General features: G+C 44.5%; 1 protein-coding gene across 1 annotated transcript in view; it reads left to right on the top strand.

The window, feature by feature from the left end:
- The window catches only part of utrn (utrophin), a 223198-nt gene that overhangs the window by 81137 nt on the left and 122626 nt on the right, over positions 1-19435 (top strand). The window contains 10 exon segments of the mRNA XM_029114547.2: positions 325-460; positions 614-763; positions 1061-1213; positions 1474-1575; positions 1719-1860; positions 2066-2292; positions 2946-3063; positions 3207-3412; positions 5092-5246; positions 5443-5632. Of these exon segments, the coding sequence (XP_028970380.2) occupies positions 325-460; positions 614-763; positions 1061-1213; positions 1474-1575; positions 1719-1860; positions 2066-2292; positions 2946-3063; positions 3207-3412; positions 5092-5246; positions 5443-5632 (1579 nt within the window).

Genomic DNA, 19435 nt, shown 5'->3' with positions numbered 1-19435 from the left:
ATGAATAGAAAACTGGAATTTTACTGTTGTTCTCCTTCATTACTCTGGTGCTGATGTGCTCAAATGCGTTAGTTACTCTGTGTCTAAATATTGTCTGCATCAACGTCCTGGGCGGTAATGATATCAACATGCCGCATCAGGATGAAGATGTCATTTAAATGGAAATGTTTGGATTAGACCTGCCCATGGTAACACTTGTTAGGAGATTGACATCTTAATCGTGTGCGTGCTTGTGTGCGTGCTTGTGTGCGTGCTTGTGTGCGTGCTTGTGTGCGTGCGTGCGTGTGTGCGTGCGTGTGTGCGTGCGTGTGTGTGTGTGTGTAGGCTTGTTGGAGGTGACCCTGCCTTAGTTGAACTCGCCAGACGTAGTGAAGACTTGACTCTGTGGCTGAAACAGGCGGAGTGTGCTGTGAGCTCTCTGCCTGTCACCGCTACTGACAAAAACCTCAAAGAACTTAAGGTAACAGCTAGGGGTCAGGACCTTCCCCCCTCGCCCCAATTCACAAATGTACTCACCCCTTTACATTTCTCCCACCAACACCTTTTTCATCTCCCTATTATTTTCCATGCATCTATCATCTGTCTCATCCACTTGATACTTTTATCTCCATAGGCCCTGGCTGAAGAAATGGACGCCCAGAACGAGCGTCTCGGTTGGCTGAACAAGAATGCCCCCCACATCCTGGCTAATAAGTGCATGAGTTCTGTGGAGAAAGACCAGAACATGAGCAAAATCAGGACCATCAACCTCAGCTGGAGCAAGGTGAGAAAGATATGCTGAATGGTGGTTTCCTGACAACCTAATGCAACTAGGCACCCTGAAGTAGGAGTAATTGTGGAGGTTAACCATCTCTCCCTCCTTCCCTTTTGGTCTGCCTACTCTCTCACCCTGCCACCCCCTGTTTAACTTTGCTCCTTATTATGCTCTTTTATTATGCTCGTTGTTCTATTGTCCCTCTATTTCTCCCTTTCCCCTCTCTCCCCTCTCACCTTTTTCTCTGTTCTTTACCTGTTTCCTCTTCCCTAACCCCCCACCGCCCTTGGCACCGTGCCCTTGTAGGTGACTCATGAGTTGTTAAATAAGGTTGGAGAGGTGGAGGGAAACCTGCAGAGTCATGGTCAGTTCCAGGAAAAGATGAACCAATTGACCGACTGGGTTCAGGTCACACACCAAGCCCTCAGCGGGAGAGGCGTCAGCCCCGCAGAGAGCCAGGTAACACACACAGCACTTCTCCTCACAGCAGTAAGCCGGTCTGCTTTCGCAGAGCCCTGAATCTAGCCCGCTGCTTTATTTTAGCTTATGTAAGGTACCTTTTGTTCATTGGATTATAGCTGTTTCTCAGTTAGGATGGAGACATTCAGGAATTCCTGTCTTACTGTTAGTCTGTCTGTATGTCTTTCGGTGTATATCTGTCTCTTTGTCTGTCTGTCTCTCTTTTGGTCTGTCTCACTGTGGCTGTCTCTGTGCTGCAGGTTTTGAAAGCAGCTATGCGGGAGCGTAAGAGAGAACTTGAGGATCTTCTGGCCCGCTCTATAGAACTACAGAGACGACAGCAGTTGCAGCCCCATGAGAAGGTCTGCTTTGGCAAACAGCCATCAACACGCAGTCCCATCGACACACAGCTAACATGACACCAATACAATGCTTTTGTAACATAATTAAATGCAGTGTAAGCACAAAGGTTTCATAGTTTTAATGCTGTGTTTGTGTTGTTCAGAGTATGATAGAGCAGCTAGCAGCAGACTGGAAGGCTATGGACGGCAGGCTGAAAGATTCTCAACAACCCACTATGTCTACTTTACAACATCCTGTGTCTTTTCTATGGACGCACCATGTCGTCCAGCAAAAAGAAAAATCCGGTACCAAAATAACACTTGTTACTACTGTGCAACCTTTCCATTTTTCTTCGGATCCGTTTTCATAAACCGTATTTGCAACGTGTTAAGATATGAAATTCCAAATGTGACTTGCTTAAATATATTCTGAGGTTACTCAAAATAAATATTTTTAATCTGGCTATACCCAAATAAATGTTGAATCGGCATCTCTCCATCTTTCGTTCAGCTCCCCCCTCCTCCAGTCCATCCTTGGTGGTCCCATCAGCTGTACAAATGAGCGAGGAACCCTGCCACCAGACCTCACGCAGCCCAGATCAGGTGGCCCCCACGGACCTGAACAAGACAGCTACCGAGCTAGCTGACTGGCTGCTGCTCATTACACAGATGCTCAAGTCCAACATCGTCACCGTAGGTGACCTAGACGAGATCCACAATACCATTGGACGCCTGCAGGTCTGTGTATGAATGGGTACTGGAGTACTTGGAAATTACTAAATGTATGCAATGTATAATGTTTGTAAGTTACTCTGTGAGCTAAATGACTAAAAAGTACAATTATGTACACCCCCCTAGAAAGCTTCAATAACTGGTTTTGGCCACTTTGGCTGAAATTACTTCTTGTAGCTGTTATTTGTAACTGTCTGTTCGTTTCTTACATCGACTGTGAGGAATTAATTCCCACTCTTCTGTACAGTATTGCTTTAACGGTGTCAAGTTTGAAAGCTTTCTGCATACATGGCCCGCTTCAAATCCCCCACAGCGTTTCGATCTCGGATTTCGCTCGACCATTCCATAATCCTCCATTTCTTATTTTTGAGCCTTCTTTCTGTTGGAGCTTTGCTTGTGTGTTTTGGATCAGTGTCCTGTTGCAAAGTCTGTGTTTGGTAAGGCTTCATATTTTTGACAGATGGCTTTACCTTTGTCCAGAATTCTCAGTTTCAGTGTGATGTTGGCCAGGCCCTGAGGCAACAAAGCACCTCCAAACCATAATTCATCCGCTTCCATGTTTCTGTTTGTTATGAGGTTATTCTGTTTTAAGGCAATGTTTTATTGTCTCCAAACATGGCGCCTGGATTGATTGATTGGTAAGTGATTATTTTGTCCAGGTGACTAAGAGTGACCTGGAGCAGCGTCACACCCAGTTGGAGGACATCTTCACGCTGGCCCAGAACATCAAGAACAAGACTTCCAACCTGGATGTCCGTACCTCTATCACTGAGAAATGTACGTACACTCACTGAGGAAAGCAAGTGTATTTTTGGGGTACACACAATCCAATGGCTTCAATCCCTTCAGAAATTCTCTTACTCACTCTCTCTCTCTCTCTCTCTCTCTCTCTCTCTCTCTCTCTCTTTCTCTCTCTGCAGTGGAGAAGGTGCGGAACCAATGGGACTACACGCAGCACGGTGTGGAGACGCGACTCCAGCAGCTGGATAATATGATTGGACACAGCAACCAGTGGGAGGAGCTGAGACAGGAGGTTAAGGCTCTGATTAGTCAGAACGATGGGCGCCTGCAAGATCTTTTCCATCTCTCCAGGGAACCCCTGACCAAACAGCTCAATGACAACAAGGTGAGGAGGGATGCAGTCATGGCTTTGGAGACTGGTGGGACACAACCTGACCAGGGGTCTGTGGAGAGAGTTCTGCCAGATCTAGGATTTTTAGAAATTATTTAATTTTATTATGCAATTTTATTAATTCCTTGCAATTTTACACACTTTGCCATAGGACTGAGAGAACTTGTAAGAATGTTATTATCACTGTCATGCAACAGATGGGCATAAATAAAATTAAGTAATAAAGTAAGGAATGAAAATGAATAATTAAATGAATGATGACCATACTACTCCGGTGAGTCACTTACACACACTACCCCATTAGAATGGAGGAACATGTATTTGGTGTCTTATCATCAAATGATTTGGCCAAATAGTCATAAACAGAGAGGAACATTCCCAGATATTTTATTGTATTGGACAGTTCCAGTCGACGGTTTGGACACCACCTACTCATTCAAGGGTATTTCTTAATTTTTACTGTTTTCCACATAGTGTAATAATAGTGAAGACGTCAAAACTATGAATTAACACCTATAGAATCACGTAGCAACCAAAAATGTGTTAATGAGATCAAAATATAATTCACATTGTATTCTTCATAGTAGCCAACCCTTGCCTAGATGACAGCTTTGCACAATGCATTTCAAATAAACGCATTGTTAAAAGTGAATTTGTGGAATTCCTTTCCTTAATGTGTTAGGCTGGATATACAGAGGGTGACAAGCTAGGGTGGGTATACACAAGAACATCAGTGTGTCTGTACTGTAGTAATCCACATTATGGCAACGAACTGCTCATACTAAAGAAATACATTTTAATAAGTAGGTGTCCAAGCTTTTGACTGGAACTTTTTGACCATGGTATTTCCCAGTTCGCTCTGCCATCGTTTATTTCAAGGAACCTACTTTTTTTGTCGGGTCAGGGTCTTTTGCAGCTTCCAGGAACTCAGAAAGTTTCAGATCACAAGCTGTGCCGACTAGGGCATAAGTGGCAAGGCTATGTAGCAGTGCACTCTGAAGCTTGATAACTGTCACACATGGGAGAGTTGCCAGTGGCAAATTTTTTGAATATGATATCTGAGTGAAAATGACTGAAAAAATAAAATCGGGGAACCATGATTACTCAAATTTAGATAGATGGTTGCTAATGCTAGAATAGTCCACCAATATAAATTATTGGAGCTAACATGGACTAATTGATTCACTGTCACTTAAAAAATCCCTGATACATGGCTTAATGTAAAACCCGTCTTGTGTTTTGATGTCACAGTGACATGCTGATTACAGCAATGAGCAAGATCATCTGACAGAGCTCATTATCGTTCAGTCACTTATAGTGTCCTGATCAGATACGCCCTACAGGCCGATCATGGTAAAGCCTTGAGCTTTCCTCTTGAGGGGATTGACATGGTCATACATTTTCACGCAGGCTGGCTTTGATGCCCCTGTCAAACAGTAGAGGGCAGCTATGTCTAAGTCACTGTACTGTAGTAGGATGCTCAAAACAGGCCTGCTCTGATAAGTCATTATTAATTGCTATTTAATTAAATGCTTCACCGTACCTTTAGCAATCAAAATGAGATCCTGAGGAAATCATGATGCTGTGAGATGAAAAAGGATGTAAAGAGATTTAGTAAACCATATGGTGAAGGATTTCAGGCGGTTAGAAACATTTGTTGTCTTTTTCTCCAGCTCTTCTTGCAGGACCTGGGAAGAGGTCAGGCTGCTATAACACCCTTTAACGAGCTGTCCAATCAACTCCTGCAAGAGTATTCCGCTGACGACACGAGGAGGATCAAAGAGGTTGCAGAGAAACACAATGAAGCTTGGAACAGCCTCAACAAAAGGTGGACATGAGCCCACAATCATCAACTTCCACACGTGCACACCACACACACACGTCCTTTTGATCATATCTTGAACAACTTGACCCCATGACTTGGCTAACTTTCAATGATGGATTGTCAACCAAACAAGAGCCTGATCAGTGATCAACACACCTATCAGCTGATGTATTAATTGTCATGTCGATGTTTTTGACAGGGCCAGCGAGCGGCAAGCACGCCTGGACAGCGACCTGAAGGCTCTGCAGATGTCCCTCAGGGAGCTGGAGGCCTTCCTCAAGTGGCTGCAGGAGGCAGAGACCACCATAAATGTCCTGGCTGATGCCTCCCAGAGGGTGGAGCTTTCCCAGGACTCCGCCCATCTAAAGGAGTTGAGGGGGCAACTGGAGGTAGGCCACACCCATCTACAGATTTGCGTTTCATAGCTACATATTGGCCTGGTATTTCAGACCAGTTGTGCTTTCCAGGATTTCTGCTGTGTCCCTCATAGCTGCCACAGGAAGAAAAGAAGTGTATTCCTGACTTTGAGGTCCTGGTGCTATTGTATTCAAGTTTGTCTTGAGAAATAGGGCACTCTGTCCTCTGCGCAAGCAGCATTGTGTGCATGGTCTTCAGTAGGAGACAGGGAGAGCGAGCTCGCGGAACAGCAAGTGTGGTAGCCTATTGTTGATAAGTGGATTGTTGAAAGAATAACCTTAACCTGAAAATCTCCTGGGTTTCAATTTGTTGTCATTGTTTTATTAACACAATCTGGTTTTCAATGTTAGTTTTGAGTTTAAACTGAGTCAGATTGTAGTCAGGTAGCAAATGATGTCAAATAGACGGTTGCAAGTGTTGTCTCAGTTACCACGGGAACCTCCTTTCAGTCATAGCTGAACATATCCGATCTGTGATTTTTTTTGGCATATAGTAGAGTCTGGTGAGGTCACAAGATTTATTTTAATTGAGCAGCAATATGTTACCAGAAATGCTATTCTTTTTTTCCTTTCCAGTTGTTTCCAATTACACAGCATATACGTGTTTAATGGTATAAATTGATCAGGGTTGTCTGCTAATATGAGTGACTGATAGATTTTTATTCTACCTAGCACATTTGCTGGTGACGATTACTTGATGCTTTTTTTAGAAGAATTAAGTGCATTTAAGGCCACAAACTGTCAGAGCACTTAACGATCTTCAGAAAAACTGCTTATTTAAACTAATTACTAATTAGCAAATTACTTCCTATCCAAAAACCAACAATGGCATTTCTTAAATCAGTTTTGATAGTTAAATACATTACCTACCTTATTTCCTACTTTTATATCCAGGCATTGTATAATGTGTATTTACAAAAAGGGAATGTTTATTTCTCTCGTAATTTATAAATGTTCTATTTGGAGAATTTGGAGAGACTTTTTGTTATATAAAATATATATAAACTAACTTATTATTTGTTAATAAGCACCATCAGAAACAATGTTTTCTTTTAATTCCTGGGTGCACAGGTACAGAGATGACAAAACATCGGTGTTCGACCATTATAGTATATGAATATCGGCTATCAGTATCTGTCAAGAGTTTTCGAATCAGTGCCTCCCTACTTTTTACTGCTCTTACAGCATTGGTAATGAATTTATGAGAGCAATAAGGCATCTTTGTTTGTTTTTATGTATTGCTAATATAACACCGCTGTGTCCAGGTACAATGCATGCATCGTGCCTAAGAACAGCTGTTAGCCGTGGGAAATAAGTCATATACCACATCCCTTGTGCCTTATTGCTTAAGTACATGTAGTTACATGGCCTGAATGCAGAGAGAGGTTAAACGAATGAGGTTGACGCCGGCGTGTGTATACATGTGTCCGTTTGTGGGTAACGGGGACATGTTATCCTATTATCCTGCTGCTATTCCTCATTAAGATAGTCTTTGGCTAATGAGCAGATCTTGCGGAATGTGTTTGTGTGTGAAATGTGGCGGGCGGGTGGGTGTGTGTGGTCACTTATTGATTTGTCTGTCCCTGCGCTGTTCTGCAATTGACTGTCCTCTCGCCTGTCGCTTGTGTAATTTTACCCCCTCTTACGTCAGAGGTCAGTGTCTTCCATCATGAGATACCAACGGTCAGAATTCTTCTTGTGTTTCTTCGGCAACAGCCTATTGTCAGTGATGATAATATACACACTGCACAGTCATGCCAATCTGCTTCAGATTTTATTTGTTCATCCGCTTCGTGTCCCTTCTATTACTGTGCCACAATGTCCCTGTCTGTGTGATAAGAAATCGTCTGGAAGCCACATTGATTCCTGTGTCTATGGGGAGTGTGCTGAGAGAGCGAGTGAAAGAGAGAGGATGAGTGGGGAAGAGAAAAAGGTAGAAATGTTCTTCCCGTGGTACTCCAGATAAGGCCATAGGGGTCTGTCCTTGTGATGTTTTACCTGCATTGTAGAAATGACAGATCTAGATCCCCCGCTTCTCTCTTCTAAGAACCTCAGGGCTGTCACGCATTCTCCCACTCCAGCTATTTCTGTCATACTGTCCTTAGGATAAGGCCAAACACACACACACACACACACACGTTACCTTTTACTATCCTTATGGGGCCCATAACTGGATTCTGAACAGGAATCAGATTTTTCTCCAAAAAACTTTCCTTTATCAATCAATCAATCAAATGTATTTATAAAGCCCTTTTTACAACAGCAGTTGTCACAAAGTGCTTTACAGAGACACCTGGCCTTAAACCCCAAGGATCAAACAACAGTAGTGTTGGATTTCAGTGGCTAGGAAAAACTCCCTAAGACTCCCTTTACCCCCCAAAAGAAGCCTTTTTCCTCGTGGGAACTGATATAATCTCTTCACAAGGTAATATAATATTATCATTTGTCCTCACTAGAGTAGAAGAAGATGTACACCAAGTGCTCTGTTTATTCGGTATGAAAATGAATCTTACGGAAGACACGTGACAATAGCCGTGACAATAGCTTGCTTTGGAATGCAGTCTGGCATCAAGGCATTTTATAAAACATTTTTTATTGTACATTAGATATGGAATGGGACCTAAGCGCTTTTAGGCATGGTTTGATTGTTGGGTGGCTGGCTCCCAGTGAAGCTTCTTGGTGGTGAGAGAGTACGAGCTGCTTGAACCGTGAATGTAACACCTTCCAATCTGGAGCCAGTGTGTGATGCCATTACAACCGCATGAGCCAACATCCCTGTGGAACACTTCTGACACCTTTCAAAATCCTTGCCCCATAGCGTTCAGGTTGTCGGTACTGTATGTGTGTAGACCTAAGAAAGGGTACATACACACACAGACACGTTGTGTTTTAATTAAAAATGCTAAAGAGCCCCAGTGTCAATGTCCTTTTAGAGCAACAATTTTTTGAAAAAACATGGCCTCTTCTATCCAGCTCTGTTTTCACCCACATGAAGCCACATACCATTGTTATTTCAAATTGAGCTTTCCTTAAATTGGCTTTTGTCCACCCTTCTGGTGTTTGCCGTCTCTGGTTCCTTACCCCTTCTTTCAATCTCTGGCTCTGTCTCAACTTTGGGTATGATTGATGGACTGCACTCAGAGCTACAGGGCAACTTGATTAATGAAAGGGAATGAACGAGAGAGAGAGCAGTTCCGACAATGTCCAGTGACATGGCTGGTGAGGAGACATTCACCCGGAACCTTCCTTCATTCACAGCGAACCGGCCGTAACTGATCAACATCAAGCCAACATTGCCTTACTTCTGTCTTTAGAGTGGTTCAGTATAACTACGTTATTCGGGAAGATGCATTTTTTTCCCTCAGGGGTTTGGTCTTAGATTGGTGCCACCGAATGAAGTATCTTAGTGTTTGTTGTTACCACTGACAGGAGACGGTGAGGTGATACAAGCTGTATTGGTTAATTTTGCTTCTCTTCTGTCTGGTGTGGGGCCATAAAAATATGCAGGTGATGCCTGTTTCCAGGAAGTTCCATTGTCTTTTTGAACCTTTGGGCAAAGAAAATGGTACTGCGATGGATGCCTTCTTCATGCTCTGCTGCGGTGACTCCTGTATCCGTCCCGTTCTCTCAGTCACTGTTGCACCGGAGTACGGTGACACAACGCTAGACATGGATGGAGGGCAGAGGTCAACACATCCACAGGGAGCACACTGTGAACAGGCGCTTTCAACTAACTTACCCTGGACACATGTATGCGTGTGTCCTCGGATGAGCAACTCGGATGACCTTTTTACCTTGATATGTGGGCAGAAATTCTGCATTGCTTGACATGTTTGCGTGCGCGGGCATGTGCGTGTTACAAGTCCTGCTCAAACAGTCGCTTCCATTCAGCCGAAAACGATCGGTTATGAGAATCCGTCGATACGTGGTGAGATTGCTGCAAACCATGATTAGCTTCTTTGAGGGCATTCAAGTTTTTTGAATCAGAAGCTCCCTGGGGATGACATACGCTATATGCTAATGGTTCTTACTGGAACCCCAGCGCTGTCAGCACAATATCGCTAACTGGGCTTGCTAACTGTATTCCCTTCTGTAAATCCCCTAGAACAATCGATAACTGTGTGGAAAGACGGCATACATTTACTGCTCACCCGATTTAAGACCTGGCTAAACCAAGCTCTTTGCGGAGCACTCGATTAAACACTTTTGACTGAGCACAAGTGTCTATAGATGTGAGTGTGTGTGTGTGCGGATTGTGTGTGTGCCTGTTCAATGCTAAGCCACATTTTCCATTCCTGCTACTGAGTCTTTTCCCTGGATGTGAAGTGACAGGCCAGGCAGAGGGCATATGGGCATTAATATATGTCCCTTAGCTCTAAGCGGAAACACACACTCGTATTTATAGCTTACTGTGCGTGCATCTCTGTGTGTGTGGGCGTGTGTTCTTTATTCATGAGTACCTGCGAGCTGTAAAGAGCCAATTGTGGTGTCAGGGGAGTGTTTTGTCTGTCATGCTGGAGGGGGGATTCCTCAGGGGAAGACATGTTGTTGAGCTTCAGATCGTGGGGGTGGGGGTGGGGGTGGGGGTGAGGGGAGGCTACCGCTTCATTAATGCACCCTCTGTTTCTGTATTTCTTTTTTTTTCTTTAATGCTCTACCCCTCACTTTTATTATTTTCCCCTCTTTCTTTCACTCACAAAAAGTTCTCCTTTAACCCTTTTATCTGCCTTTGCCAATCATCAATCAAACCTTTTTACAGCAGCAGTTGTCACGGAGTTCCTCTACACTTATCCCAGCCTAAAACCCTCGAGGGGCAACAGATAAGATGTTGAAGGCCAGGATAAACTCCTTGGTAAGAAACACCACTAGGAATGACTCTGCAGGGGGTGGCCAGTCTTTTGGCTGAGTTCCTCTGGTTCCTCTCAGCTGTCCCTCTCTCTATGTTCTCTTATCAGACTGCTCTCTCATCCCGCTGTATCTGTGTCGGAGCATATCGTTACATCTGTGACGCGCACACACGCTTCTTCTGCATGTCGCTCTCTCTCCTGATTTCTCCCCCGCTCTCTCGCTCTCATTCCTTCTTTCACGCTCTCGTTTCCTCTCACCCAGTGAGTCGTCCACTGGCTTGTTGAGAGCTGTTCCCTCTGTGGCGGAGGGAGCTTCTATCTTCTGATTTTCCAGCGTTCCTGATTTCTCGCTCTCTCCCTGTCTCTCTCTCTTTCTATCCATCCCTTTCTGTCTCTGTTGTCCGCTCGAGGGTTTTCTCCGCGGAGCGCCACCGCCTCAGTCCCGCTCTCGTCTCTGGCCGTCCAGAGCAAGTGTCGCTCGAAGGACAGCGCATCTCTCCTCAGCTCCTCCAGTGCAACTTGCGCCTCCCCCAATCCTTCTCTTTCTTCGCTTATCGGCAGATTTTTCTCCTTTTTTCCCCCTTTTTCTTCTTTGACCCCTGGCTTCTAAAAGGGTGGCGACAGTGAGTTTTTTTCCCCCTGGAGTGTTTTTATTTAAATCCCAGACTTTGTGTTTCAAAGCGCATATGGAGAGGTTGTGCCTGAGAGTGTGAGTTACTGCGTGTGTGTGATTGTCAGGCAGAAAGAAAGAAAGAAAGCGTTTGCTGCGAAAGTGTGCAGGGACTGACCGCGCACTGTGTCCCCTCGAGTACGTGCAAGTGGGGGGGAGGGGGGGCATGCCGATCGAAGCGTGTGTGCCAGACGGAGCGTGTGTGTGTGTTCACGTCACTTCTACTGTGGTGCGTCGCCGGGCGAAGGAGGAGGAGAGGATATGAGCGGGGCCGGGCAGTGCTAGGGTGCCATGCGGACTCGGAGCAGGCTGCCGACCTGTGGCACTCCTAAAATGATGGCCATGGTCCGCACCTCTCTCCAGAAAGTGGTGGTCTTCCTACACAGGCTTCAGAGAATGGCCATCTCATCCCCGCGCTACCACAAGCTATGCAAGGTCAGTCCACAAATGGAACGAAAGAACAAGAACGGGAACAGGAGTTCTCTACATCTCTTTCCATCATGTTTTCTGTTGTTTGTTCATTTGTTTTTGTCTGTCCATTTGGAGGTTTGGTGTTGTGACGAAGTCTGTAAGGATTGATTGTCGGTTTCGCGTAATCTTTCGATCACTTTTAGTTTGTCGTCTTTCAGGAACAGCTTTATTTGGTTATTCATATAGGCTTTTGGTTTATTCATATAGTCAAATGCTTTTGAATGTCTTTCATCTGGCATGTTTTTGGAGTGAATGAATACTTTTCTTTATTTCTCATCACTTTCTTGTGCTATTAGATAACACCAAGCCTTTCCACAGCCTTTGCACCAGCCGTGGTCGTGGTTGGAACAGGGGTTTTATATTTTGGGAGTTGTGTATTTGTGACTTGTTTTTGTTGTCAACAAGTCTCTCCTGTCGGTTCTGGAGGGTGTTGCCGTCTGTAGCTGTCTCACTGTAGCTGCATCTTTCTGCCTGGGTGATACACTGTCTCAGCACAATGTCAAGTAGTCAGGCTGTGTGTGGGTGTACTGTGTGTGGGTGTACTGAGTGTGTGTGTGGGGGGGGGGGGTGTAATCTTGTTACTGCTGTCGGTTTGAGCAGGATTTCATCTTTTCTGTGGTGAAAGTAAACAAACTAACGAGGCAGAGACGTGTGTGTGTGTGTGTGTGAGACTGTTGTGAATGCTTGGTCAGGGCATGCGGGTTGTCAGTGAGAGAAGCGGGGAGTTTAAAAAATAAAGTGTTGCTTTGTTGTTATTAGGCTGAGCGACACATTGTGAGGTTGCAAGTGGTTGGGAGAGGTGAGAGATGGAACAGCTGCTCAGATCCCTTAAACCCTGCAATCACAACTCTGTGTTGTGTACACAGTTAACCCAACGCTAATGAACAAATATGTGCAATCACACTTTAACATGTCTGCCATTAACTGATTTAATTGCCCTGGCCAAATCTCTCTCTACATCACCCTGTCACCCCCTTACTCTTTCTATATCACTACACCTCTTTTAATCACTCTCCCTGGCCATCACTCTCTGCCTCCCCCACACATCGCTCTCTGTCGTACCATCGCTGTCTCCACCTCTCTCTCCATGTCAAATGTTCACTTTGTTCTATACCATCTCTGGCTCTTCATCCCTTTGTCTTTCAATGACCTCGGTTATTGATCTTAGTTTTTTCGTTATTCACACGACCCTCTTTATTTATCAAGCTGTCCCCCTGTTTGTTACTGAGCAAATATGTTGTTCTTTGCTTTCTTGTACTGAGCACAACAGAAATTACATGAGAAAGTACATGAGAACTAGTGGAAGATTTGGTTTTGACAGTATATTTCTCTTCTTTACCTCAGTAGTCTTTTCTATGGAATAAGCTAGGTACAGACCAATATAGTATGAGAAAATTTATTTGAGGAACAATTATAGTAAGATGCACCAGATGACAGTACACGCTAAACAACTAAAATGTAATGTGGTCTTTGCTGCAACCTCTCCCTCAAATTGGATAATGTGTCACCTAATTGAATTCTAAATGTTCTCATTTTGCCCTTGATCTTGTTAGGTGACCTGAGGCAGCGAGTGCCGGTGTGTCTGTTAGGAGGGGTGTGAATATGGGATTTTGGGGATTTTTATGTCCATCTTATACTTTGAAGAATACATTGAATTAAGCAAAATTGTTTCATATTAAACCTGTTTGAAACCTCTCCTTTAACATCACCCCCACCCGTGCCACACCTTCCTACCTTCTCCCAGTACAGACCAGACTGTACTCCACCACCTCCACCTGGCTTGCACCACACATCCGTTGGTCGTCCCACCCCCTGCAAGGACCCACTCGTTATCTTCGATCGTCCCTTGTCTAGTGGGAGGAATCGGTCATTCCACCCTCGACTTCCCTCCCCTGGGTAACATCCGTCATTCTGGACACGTTGGGCAACCCCTGGGAGGGTCCGTCATTCCGGGCACGTATGGATTCCCATGGGTGTGTTCACCGACTGTCCGGAACAGTGCTTCCTAATGATGGATGTGCTCCGGGGCTGGCTCTCACCGGGCCTGGTTCTCCCTCTTACCTGGTTCTCCGGGTCAGGAGATGACCTGGCTGCTGTGCTAATCGTGCTGGCCATAACCCTATACCCCTGCAATATGTGTGCGGGCACATGATTAGTCTGGTGTGTTTGTGTGTTGCTTTCTGCTCCATTCCGTGTAATCACTGCCTATAAAACTGCTGTAGGCCTCTACATTCTTAGGAGTGTTTTCCTGCTCTCGTTATGCTTGCTGGATGTGTGTGTGTGTGTGTGTGTGTGTTTGTGTGTGTATGAGCACTAGATAGATACCACAAGAGAGTGTCTTCATTTGTGTTTTGCGCCCATGTACGCTGGCAGATGCCCTCTTTAATAAGGCCTATTGCAGCAGTAGGTCAGTTAAATGGCACTCCACCCACTACCTCGCTTTGTGCCACCCCAGGGCAACATGAGTCAGACCTGGGCAGAGATCACAGCTACTTGGCCTCTCTCTGTCCTTCGCCAGCACCAGGGCCTTGGGTCGTTAGCATACATTAGCATCATCAGTGCAGGATCGGGCAGGTGTGCGGACATGCATCACTCCCCTCAGATTAGAAGGCCAGGCTGTTTGTCTCTGACACACGTTCTTGCATGCAACACAGACACACACACACATGGACACGCACACAGCTGTGCTACGCAGTGGAAACCAAGACAGCAATGAGTTGCAAGGCAAAATGATATGGTAACAAATTCACAAGTACGGCTTGTTTGAATTCATTGGCCCAAACCCCAGGAAGGCCCAAGGACAATAACTGCAAATTAAACTCAGATTTCTGCCATTAAGCAATGCATTGGCAAATGACTTGATCTCCCCCATATTAACATGAACAGCTCCAGTTGGACAGTAACGGGTAAGTTTTGATTTCTACCGCCACACAAATCTGATGTATCGACGGGGGTCTCATTCAGGTGTCCATTATGCGTAAAGTGACCTTAAGTGCAAGTGACTGCATTTGCAATAAGCCGAGATGAACAGTACAACATATCGGAGAGATTGCTTGTGTAAATGGAATTGGATATTTTGATGAGTAGAGAGGGAACGTATTAATCTACATAGCAGAACTGCTAACGTTATGAAAAGCTTTCATGATGAAGGTCAAGGTATGTTGTTCACATACCGTCTTTCTGTCTGTACTGGTAGCTAGTGGCCCATCACATTGTAAATGCAAACAAGACCCTAGGAGGTGTTGGTATGTGGTTAATTCAGCCCTTAGCCATGGTGTGCTAACAATATGCAACAAACCGCAGGGGTGCTTTATTGTTTTATTATCCGGATACCGATGTTATTAGAACTGTAAAACCGCTTTTTCTGTCATTCCTGCTGTATACCCTCTTTTATGACTGGGTGCTTTGACTCTTGAATCCTGAATGCTGATTTACTGGTAGCTGTGGTATATGGAAGCACTAAGGTAATACTGGGTGTGGTAAATGGCCAAATTACTGTGGCTAACAGCTGTTTTTGGCATGATGCATCGCAGGGGATTTATACCCTTATAAGAGACAGTATATCACGGGTATGACATTGCTTTTTTATTTTTCTCTTTTGAATTGGTAACCGGTATAGAAGAGCAAAAAGGCATCTCAGAGTTCTGTGATTTATCACTAATATACCACAGCTAAGCGCTGTTTCCAGGCACTCTGCGATGTGTCTAAGAACAGCTTTTAGTCGTGGTATATTATCCATATGACACACCTTCTTTATACCTTATTTGCTTACGTATTTGCTTACCCCAGCAATCAGCATTCAGGGTTCGAACTACTCGGCAAATAATGTCTGAAAGACGACAGCTTTCAACCGATCCAAACTAACCAGTTCATGTCATAAATGAAATATTTCCCGTAATTACACAGCAGCAGGAGAGCTTTTGTTATCTGGGCCAAAAACCTAGAGAGAACGGAGACTAAATGAGAATGGTCATGCTAAAGCTATCATAACGCTCTTGTCTGCCACATATTTCAGACTGAATGCACTGAAACCTATCCTCTCTTTCCTTCCCAAGCTTGATCATTCCATGCAATTATTCGCCAAATCTCAAATGTTTTGTGTTGTTGTAACCCCCTTCTTCTCACCGTCATTATCCTTAAACATGGAGGCAATAATGGCTATTATTATCAGTCCGGGGCTCTGGTTATGAGCAGACTGTGGCATTGCATTAACGCCTCTTCGCCTGGACTCTTACTAATGGCTGTGCTTATTTTTTATGACTGCGGTTATGTCCAGCCCGCTGTCCCGCTCTCTGCTAGGATAACTAACATACAGGAAAGGACATTCGCTGAGCTATGCCGATACTTGTGGTTCCCTTAGGGAGCGGGAGATCGAGAGAAAGATGGGGAGAGAGCCTGGACCATTATGAAGACAGAGAACAAGAGATAGTAGGACGGAAAGAGAAGCGAAAAAAGACATTACCAAGACAGAAAGTATCTCTCCAGAGAGGCCAAGACAGGCAGACAACGCCACAGAATGGACATTATAAAGAAAGATGTTCTAAAGTCACAGGAGCATAGGTGGAATGGGAGGATGGAGAAAGTGGGGAGGGGAAAAAGGGGGGAGGGAGGGGGGCGGTGGAGAGCGAGAGGTTTGAGGGAGAGAAAGAGGTTGGGAGAATACTGCCTTGCTTTGCCTTTCTTCTTCCTGGTATGTGAAAGCTATTATCCTAGTGCAGTGTTATATTAATGTCCATTAGGGAGGTCCATCTGATCAGATGACTACATCAGAGATGGTGGGATAGAGGTGATGTGGAGGCAAAGTGCTGACCATCATATCTAACTGTACGGTTGGAAAGGATGAACGCTCTTGTAGATCAAGCAGAAATTCTGTAGACATGCACCCACACACACCAACATTCTTACACAACGAGAAAAACACACACACTTTCTCCTTGTCTGTGTCCATTGGTTTCCTGGTCCATCCAATGATGGTGGGAAGGCAGATGGTCATTGGTCATATACTGGGAGTGCCCATTTGTGGCTCCTCCGGGTATTCCAGTCCCGTTCTCCATTTTGTGCCAGACTTTGACAGCTGTGATCTATGACCAGTCGTGACCGGAAAAGGACAGATTGGGCTGAGAAAGAGCAAGACAGCGCGAAAGAAAGCAAGCGTGACACGACTTTCTCCTCTCTCTCCTTACTGGAAGCAAACAAGTGGGAAATATAGCCTTTTTTATTACTATGGAATGTCTCTGGAGTTTAGTCTGTTGTGTACAGCTCTCCTCCTGTCAGTCTATTACACACACGCAAACACACAAACAACTCTACAGGTTGTGAGTCGGCGCATCATTTGCATATGTGTGATCAATATTGATCATAAATGGCTTGTCCAGTCTGACTGTAATTTGTGTTAACTTTGGAACAATGTTTTTTATATATATAACTAATATCATCAGCTACCACAAGCTTAAAAGGATGAACGCATTAGTTTATATACCCACATACATCATTTTCATTATTATCCTTGCTGCTCCTTTCTGCTACTCCTTTCTTATCTTCCCCTGCCGCTTTTCCTCTGTCCTCCTCTCCCCCACCCCTTTCTGTTGTGACAGTGGTGTGTTTCATGCAGCGTTTCCCAGAAACTGGACATTTTGTTTTCACTGGGTACGCTTCCAGTAGCCGCGAAATGCGATTTTCTGTCGTTGTATTTATATTTGTGTAGGTATTTATAACTTCTCATGTGTCCTTCAGAGCACGGTCTGGAGAGAAAGGACATTATGATAACAAGAACACACGTGTTATGGCCTGACCTTAATGGACTTCAAAGCTATTTATTTTTTAATGTTCTGTTACATGGTGCAGGCCCTGAATTTTGAACTGCTGTTACATGTTACAGCCCAAAATAGGTTCGTCTGTCCCTGATTTAGTGCCACCTAACCGTGAACTTATGATGTGCTTCATGTGCCCTCCTCCTCTTTAAACATCATCAGCTCTTTAGGCCCACGCCTCTTCAATCATTCATCAGTGCCCTCTGCTTCAGAGCATATTTTACTCCTCTCATTCACTCTGTTTCTCCCTGTGTCTCCTCACTCAGGCTTCCCCTGACAGATGTTTTGGTACATATATGATATATGCTGTACAGTTGCATCTGTGCTGGTGCTAGGTGACACATACGGTAACCTGACCGCAAAGCCCTCAATAATGTCTCTCTGACATGCTGACATCAAAATCGTTCGACGTTAAAGTTCAGTCACTCGACTGACGTGTTTAGTCGCGACATGGCGGAGGGCTCGGAAGTGCAACTGTGTGTGTCTGTGCGTGTGAGAAGATGACTTGTCAGCAACCTACATGTGTCAGCATGAGCAGGAGGTCTCATATGATGAGCGGTTATTCACAGGCCTAATTGAGGAGAAGGAGGGAGCTATGGCGTGTGGGAGAATATCGGGAGAGCAGGATGGAGAGAAAGAGGGGAGGGTGAAGAAAAAAAAGAGGACAGGGCAGAAAGAAAGAAGAGGAAAAGATGTTGAGAGAGCCAAAGCTAAATGGAGAGAGAGGACATGAGAGAGTTAGAGAAAGGTTACAGGAGAGACAGTAAAATGCTGAGCATACCCTGGGAGATAAACAAAGTACAATGCATTAAATGGAACAAAGCTGAAAAACTGGGGAATTACTTCTCCTGAAGGAGATTAAAGATAAATATTTTTCTAAATGGTCTGTAATCTGCAGAAAGCCAGGGTGGGCAACCATGGAGTTAATACTACAGTAGCAGCTCTGAGTAAAACTACTGCAATGGTTCAAAATATATTAATCAAAGTGTTTTACAATGCCCGATAACTACCGTCAAATGGAGGAGCTACATCCTGGGTTCCACACAAAACGTTACAAAATACAAAACATGAATATATAAGTAAAAAGGCAGAACAAGCTCCATATTTTAGGGAAATAGTAAAATACATCAAGACATAGGGGAGCTGTATATGATTGGCTGTTAAGGTCCCTTCAGTTGCCATGACAGAGTGTGTGTTTGTGTGTGACTGGTGTGTTGAACACAGCCATTTTTCTAAGTGCTTGTATGAGAAATACTTTTTCATGTGGGACGGCAGACATCAAAGGAAGGCGATGGAGTAGTGAAACATTTAATTTACTACTCTTGTGTGTGTGTCTGTGTGTGCCAGTCAGTGTGGGTGCATCAGTCTGTGAGTGTGTACTGTAGGTGCTCACGGTTACAAAGCAATTCACCGTTGCCATGCAAATGAGATGATGGAAACGTACCTAGAGTTGTTACACTGGAGATCTAAGAATACAATGAGAAGAGACTGAGAGGAAGAGGTGAAAAGTAAATGAGCTGAATGACAATCTGAGGAGGAGAGAGGGACAAGGAATGAAAGACAAGGAGATGGGAATTGTGGGGAAGTGTGCTTGTGCGTACGTGCGTTTGTGTGTGTGTGAGTATCCAAATAAGAGGAAAGTACAGATCAATTGATCCGGTTTCTCTTTTCCATCTTTGTGAGTGGTCAGTGGAAATGAGTAGACGTTGAAGAGAAATCCCATTTGAAATGTTGTTTCTGTGCACATACAGAGAAGGAGCCATAATGAATAATATTTGGCTTTCATGTCTCTTTTGTGAGTTTTTATAGGTCTCTTTGCTCTGAAACGGCTGTGTCTATCTCCTGTGGGTTGGTGTGGTCACGTTTGACTCTCTACTCTAGAAGTTGCCCCGCTAAATATCACTGGGATTAGCACCCTGTGCTTAATTAAAAAGCAATTACTGTTGGTCGCCGTGGGCGACCCACAGGGACGGTCGGC

This window comes from Esox lucius, chromosome 18 (assembly GCF_011004845.1).
Source record: "Esox lucius isolate fEsoLuc1 chromosome 18, fEsoLuc1.pri, whole genome shotgun sequence".
NCBI classification, from domain to species: Eukaryota; Metazoa; Chordata; class Actinopteri; order Esociformes; family Esocidae; genus Esox; species Esox lucius.
The sequence above is the reverse complement of the archived record's forward strand: the minus strand, read 5'-3'. Positions and strand labels throughout refer to the sequence as shown.